The following is a 7,402-nucleotide window of genomic DNA, read 5'->3' on the forward strand; positions in this document are numbered from 1 at the left end:
TGTTGGATAATTGAACCAAATCACATGAACTCGTACAAACTCGAACGAACAGATTCTTTGAAATTAGATCTAGGCTTATGTAATGGACTAAATCGAACAATAATCATATCAATGTGCTCGGATGGTGTTGTAGAACAGATCTATTGTATCAATTTCATAATAAAAACACGTTTTAGAAACCTGCATTTTTACTGTTCATACATGTGTATTCAAACGAGGTGATGATTCAGACCGCACGAGATGGACAGATCGTTTGATGATTCCAGATCATTTGAGATTGGCCAACTCGTTTGGGGTTCACATCGTTTGGGGGCAGATCGTTTGATGATTCAGGCATCGAACGTGGTATTTGAACCATCGCACAATACTTGTTGTGTCTACGATGAAACACTACCAAAGATGGTTGTGTTTAAGGAGATTTTGCCATTCATGAGGCGTCTACCAATTCAAAAAGCTTTAACGGATCAGCACAAAGTATTCAAATCTCATGTTGATCGATTTTGGAAGAAGGCTAATTATGATGAAGTGAATGATGTTATCAATTCAATAGTTCAGATTGATAATGAAGATAAAGAAATCATAATCACAGAATAGCTTGTACGAGAAGTGTAAGAGTTTCCAGATGATGATAATTCACCAACAAGGTTTCCGGAAAGAATGGTCAAAGGATGTATGCTTAGAATGGGTTATAACGGTCCGTTGAATAAAGCAAATTATTTGAAAGCCTGTTTTATGAAGCCGTACAAATTCTTTATTCACTCAGTGATTCATGCGCTAAGTCACAGGAAAGGTGGATACGATGTTATGAAAGATTATCAAATGTGTATGGTGACGGCGTTGGTACTAAACAAGAAATACAATTTTTCTAGAATTGTTTTTCATTACATGAAAGATAATATTACTTCTGGTAATCGAAGTTGGGTGTATCCAATATTTGTGCAGATGATGTTGGATCATGCGTATCCGAATCTGAAGAAAGATGAACAAAATGATCTAATGCTGTTGCATCACATGGATAATGAAACGTTAATTTGATTATCCAAGTATACAAAGAATTGGCCTGAACCGAAGAAGACAGAGTTTTTCGAATTCACCAGAAGTGAGAAATATGAGGATCCAGATCCGGTAAATCATTTAAAGTGGAGGAATGATGCTGAAATGAAAGAAAAGAGTGCAATTGATGAATTAAACAAGTTAGAAGATTTCTGTGAAACTCGAAATGATTGGTATACAAAGGTAGAAAAAGAGAAGAAAAAAGGTGGAAAGAGAACTCCTACACCGAAAGTCCAAGCTGAAGAAGGGTCATCTTCTCAACCACAGAAGAAACGTAAAAAGAAAGCGGTTGAAACATTATTGGTTGATGAACCAGAAGTAGATGAGACAGAAGCTGATGTTGAAAAAGATCAAGATCCATTAACTCCTGAAACTGAGCAGTTGTTGAAAGATATTGATGATACTTTAGAAACTAAGAAATCAGCTAGTAAGAGAGTAGTTGATGATGAAGAGGAGAGTTCATCTGGTGCAGAAGTTGATATTGATGCTCAAGTTGATCGTTGGGTCAGAGAAAACTATGATCCAAAAGATAGAGAGAAACAAAAGAAGAGAAAGAGGAGTTCGGATGATGATGATGAAACATATGTTCCACCAGAGAATGTTCAGATTGTAAAATCACCATCTTTAGGAGGTAGAAAGAAATCAACTTCAAGAAAACGTGTCGGAACTCCAGCAATGCGAAAGTTAAAATTCAAGCTGAAATTAAATCCACCACCAGAACCACAATCTAAACCACCAACACCACCATAAAATCAACCAAAACCACCATCACCACCACAAAATCAACCAATATCATCACCACCACAACAACCATCACCTGATCCTTTACAATCACCACAATCACCATCACAACATCATATTTCATTACCCATTCATGAACAACCACCAATAACTTCACCACACATCCAACAAACACCACCAACCACACAACCACCAATTCATACTACTCCTGGATCGTCTAGTTTTGAAAATTTTCCACATATTCCAGAGAGTACAGTTCTTGAAAAACTTGATGATTTTAACTTTGTGAATGATGATCTTGTGAAGGAGTTGCAAAAGAAGGTGAATGAGGTGTTAAGTAAGAAAAAGAAGTTAGAGGAACGTGTCAAGTCTGTTAAATCTGATAATTCATCTTTGTTGAAAAAGATTGAAGCTAATCAAGCCGACATAGACATTCTGAAAGTTCGAATAGCTGAGTTGGAAGAAGAGAAGTCTCGAAGGGATGAGCAGAATGAGTACTTCAAGTTGAAAAAACAAGAATTAGAAGCCAAGAATGCTTAAAAGGAACATGAAGAGTATATGTTAAAGAAAGTGTTGGAAGATTTGATTGGAAAGACGATTGAGCAAAAGTTTGAAGAGATAGAACTTGCGGAAGTTAGAGCAAGACGTGAAGCTGAAATGGAAGCTGGAATGAAAGATAAGGGTAAAGGTGTTCCAGTTGAAGATGATATTCAAGTGATTGAAAGAGAAATTGTTCTGACTGAACCAAAATCTTCGACAAAAGTTCCAGAATCGTCTATTCTAGATCCTTGTCCAATAAATTCAGTATTTGATGTGATTAACGACAATGATGAAGATGATGAAGAAGACGAAGATGATAATCTGAAAGATGATGCAGATGAAGTATATTCTATTCATAGTGATGATGATGATGATGATGATGATGGAAATGATGATGCTGATCAAGGTAATTCGGGTATAAAGATAACTGAAGCGTCATAAGAAGAGAATATTGACACGTATTTTCAAGATGATGCAAACGAAGAACCAGAAAATGCAGGAGGAAAGGGGGAGCATGATGATGCTGAAAATGTTGATGAGAATGTTGGTCAGGGTGCAGGTTTGATTCTACGTCTTGAACACGATGTAGAGGAAGGTGAGATATTGCATACTTACACTAGAGCTGAGATCATTAAGATGATGCATGTTGAAGAAGATAATTTTAACTTCGATTTTGAAGAGGAGTTGAACGAATTTAATATCAATCATCAACCTGAATATCAGTACAAGTATGTTGAAGAAGCTGATAATTATGATAAAGGTGAAGTAGAAGACTGGAGTAACGATGATCAGTCTGAGAATGTTAATGTCGATACTTCTAGTTTTCCTACTCTTGCTGAATTTTTCAGTCAAGCAAATGAGGATGAATTGAGAAGAAAAGTTGCTGAAAGTGTTAAGAGTAAGAGTTTTAGTGAAATGTCTAAAGAAGAATAACGTGAAGAACGAAAGAAGTGGTTCAGGAAGGATACGGAAAGATAATACAAAAGACCATTGCAGTATTACAGAAAAGATAGAGATGTTTCTCTGGGAGATATCATAAGTTGGGGTTACTTGCCACAAGTCAACGCTTATGCTATTAGAAGAGAATTTGTGTCACACACCCCTAATTTCCACGTGTCACCGGTGGGCCCGGTGGGGGTTCCGTGACGTAGTTGATATCGTCATAGTCAAACATACAATATATAAATGCACAGCGGAAGCAAAGAAAGATTTATTTCAACTTAATAATATTGTAATATCCAAGTATCACAAAATAGTCGAAATAGATCCACAGGCGGATCCAAACAAAAAGGAAACTTTATTTCAACAGACTTCATGCATCCTAAGCTTGCAAGACTTCGGATGCTAAGGAGTGGCCAACCTATTACGCGTAGTACCTGCACTTAGCCTTTTTGGAAAATACGTCAGTTTACACTGGTAAATACAATTTAACTGACTCATTTTGAAAATGTTTAAAATTGATTTAAATGCCCGTGGCACAAAACTTTTTATAACTTGGGATAATTATTTGCTTAATAATCTTGTAAAAGAATTACATGTCTGTTATGCGTTCAGTTGCCCGGGTCGTGCCGGGTTAAAGATTAATAGACACACCACTTAATATAATTCCGCTGCGAGACTTCTCTCGACCGACGATTATACTTTATTGAAATGCACTACGAGTGTACGCCTACACTTGTGTGCTAAGGTCTTGGCCATTCTTTGAATGATGCCAAGGATATCCGGGACATGGTCATTAAACCCCCAAAGGCGTTAAACAAACAAAACAACATTTTTAAACGGGTTAATTTGACAACACTTAGCCACCGACTGGTTAAGGTCAATTCCCCGACCAAGCGGTATTTTATATACCGTACCCCAAGCCCGTATAGGGAAAATAAGTTAAATGTATTTACCTGAGCAAAGTATAAATCAAATATAGCGAGTGCACGTAGCTTTTACTAGGCTCCTAGATCTGGAAATTAAGGTTTTAATAACCTAGTAGAATTCTAACGGGTCTTAAGCTTAGACCGGTTAGTTTTATATAAAGATTACGGTTTTAAACGCATGATAAGGCGAAGACCGTTTTAGAATGTGGTTTTGACCCAACAAGCTTGCATGCTTGTTTAATATGGGTAACATAATCACATTCTTAATTTTGAGACCAAAATGATATGGTTTGACCCGTTTCGGCTAAAATGGCCAAACTAGTCACATAAGCCGATCCGAACGCGTATAGCGCGTAACGAGTAACCATAAGAGTCATATACATGTTTCTGAAGTTAATATGCCTAAAATATGTTGTGATATCAGAATGATACCTTCCATTATGCCCCAAATAGTTTTAAACCCAAACTATGCCTTATAAGGGCATTTTGGTCATTTTAAAGGGTGTAAAAGAGTTTAATTAGTATTCTGAGTTACAGGTCTGAATAAATCAGTAAGTATACTCATTTTACCAAGTTATAACAGTAGGGTATTAAATATATGTGAAGTTTATTACTTCTAACCATTCTATGCTCCGAAGGGGCATTTTGGTAATTTCACCTAGGCCTAAAAGGTCAAACTGGAAATCTGAGTTTAAATTATTTTCCTACTGTTTAAAATATAAAAATTTACTGATGATATCAGTAAGTTTCAGCCCCTTATGCTTAACAAGGTTCTAGTGCATACTTGGTGCTAAAAATGCTTAAAAGGCTATTTGGAGCCATTTCCGGGTTTTATACAAAAAGCTGATATTTTTAATATTCCAGAAGGCTCAAAATAATTTATTTAACATATTGAATCAGTAGAAAAAGGTTTGGGGTCAAAAGGATTTGTAAAACTCATTTTATGGCTTAAAAGGGCAAAACCGGCATTAACCGAATTAATCTTAGAACACTAAGTTATGCTCAGCCTAAAATTAAATAAAAATCTTCAAAAGTCCCAAAATATTATTTTATAACAGTAGGTATAAGGTTTTGTATAAAAATTCATGTTTAGATAGACTATATGTAATTTACGCCATTTAATTACTAAAGAAGCTTTAAATTACGCTATTGAGCATAACTCTTAATCTACACCTCAAACTGATCTCAAATTTTAGGTGCAAGTTTATAAATCAGTAGCTAAGGTGTCTACCCTTTTACATTTTCAAAAATCACACTTTAAGGTCAAATGGGCATAATGGTCAACATATAAGCGATTAACGGAAACATGCATGTGAATAGGATATCTAATCAACCAAGTTGTATAATCTCAGAGAGTTATACTAATATGCAAATAGGTCCAAAAGAAGCTCTAAGGCAATCCTAAACTTGGCTTAAACAGGTCAGAACTGATAGTCAAAGCAATAGTCAAACTTTGCGACTTTCGGTTCCAAACCGAGCCTAAACTGAAAATTGTCGAGTTGAACATGTTGGAACATGTTCTTACATTAATTACCAAGTTATTTTAATGATCAAACAGGTTGCATGTATCCTACATTGCTAATTATGCATTAATTTGAAAATAAGCATTCTGTTGACTTTTTATAATCATCTTTGACTCGACAATTAACATAGTTAGAGTGGGATTCTGGAAATACCCTTTTAAGGGTTTGTTACCCACATAATTACCTACTTATAGGTATTTTTAATTCGAGATATTAGTGAGTAATTATAGACTAATCTCGAAATCAAACCTTAATTACGACGGTTTGACTTTTAGCTAATTAACTAAGCTAAGACGAATTTAGAAGGGTTAAGGACACTTACAAGAGTCCCAATTAGGATTAGGGACCACTAGGAATGTTGCTTGTTGTCCAGAAGGCTCCAGGAGTGAATTTGTGAACTTTGCAATGAATGAACAAATTTTGGTCACAACCTTATGCTCCTTATATAGCAATTTTAATTGCATAAGATGGTGCCAAACAACTCTACACATGTTGTAAGATCATCCCACCTGTCCCTAATGCATGAAAACCAATTTGCACAGCCCCCGGTATCATTTTATAGGTCCATAAGTCGGTTAACAGCCTTAACAGGCAGATGCAGGTCATTTTCTGTCGCTGGCACCCTGACGCAGCCCGTGTAAGGTCATAGGGGACCTTTACGCGGGTCGCCTGGACCTGCAGAACCTGCAAACAAGTTTTACAATTTGCACTTTTGGTCCCTGGTCCTTTGTAACGTGGTTTTAAGCCCTTAAATTACATTTCCCACCTTTTAACTTGATTTTTAAGGGCCTTGGGACTTTTACTAACTTGGTTAAGTCCTTGACTAACCTTGTAACCACTCATAAGGCCTTAGAATTCAACGTTGACGCTTTTAACCCCTCGTACACGAATTTGATCATAACTTTCTCATACGATAACGAAACTTTATGAAATTTTAACCGCATATTCTAGTGAGTATATTTTATCGTTACAAGGCATCGGGTCCGCCAAAAGGTCACTCAGAGGTATACTTTGCACATGTTGACACATTTAGCCCCTGTAGTTTGTAATTCCTCACTTTCTTTCATATTTAGCTTCGTATGATCCATGATTTATTCGTTTGAAGGTATAAACATCTTGTGGGGCTATTTTTAAATATAATTATCCATCGTTGACACTTTGGACCCTTATATTTACATAGTTTCCCCATTTGTCAACATTAGTCCCTCTAAAGTATTCTTTCTCACGTTCAGAGCTTATGACACGTGTTTATACATTATTGGACATAAATTTTCAAGGTGTTACATCCTCACCCCCTTGAAAGAAATCTCGACCTCAAGATTTATGGAAACAATTGAGGGTATTTCTCTTTCATCGTGGACTCTAATTCCCACGTATATTCAGGACCTCTGCAGGCATCCCATTTTACCTTGACAATAGGCACAAGCTTCCTTCGAAGCCTTTTTACCTGTCGATCCTCAATCGATACAGGTTTCTCCACAAATTTTAAGCTCTCGTCTATGTGCACATCTGCGTGTGGTATGACTAGCGACTCGTCAGCTAGACACTTCTTCAGATTGCAGACGTGGAAGATGTTATGAATACCACTGAGATCTTCAGGTAAGTTTAACTTATAAGCCACTGATCCAATACATTCAATGATCTCAAATGGTCCTATATACCTTGGGCTTAACTTAC

At 36.4% G+C, this 7,402-nt stretch overlaps 1 protein-coding gene across 1 annotated transcript; it reads left to right on the top strand.

The window, feature by feature from the left end:
- Positions 1-2,352: 2,352 nt before the first annotated feature.
- Positions 2,353-3,267, top strand: LOC110870093 (protein PFC0760c-like). The gene is made up of 2 exons (XM_022119292.2): positions 2,353-2,740; positions 2,804-3,267. Exons 1-2 carry the CDS (start codon positions 2,353-2,355, stop codon positions 3,265-3,267), a joined length of 852 nt encoding a protein of 283 aa, XP_021974984.2.
- The last annotated feature ends 4,135 nt before the right edge of the window (positions 3,268-7,402 follow it).

Source organism: Helianthus annuus, chromosome 8, assembly GCF_002127325.2.
Source record: "Helianthus annuus cultivar XRQ/B chromosome 8, HanXRQr2.0-SUNRISE, whole genome shotgun sequence".
NCBI lineage: Eukaryota > Viridiplantae > Streptophyta > Magnoliopsida > Asterales > Asteraceae > Helianthus > Helianthus annuus.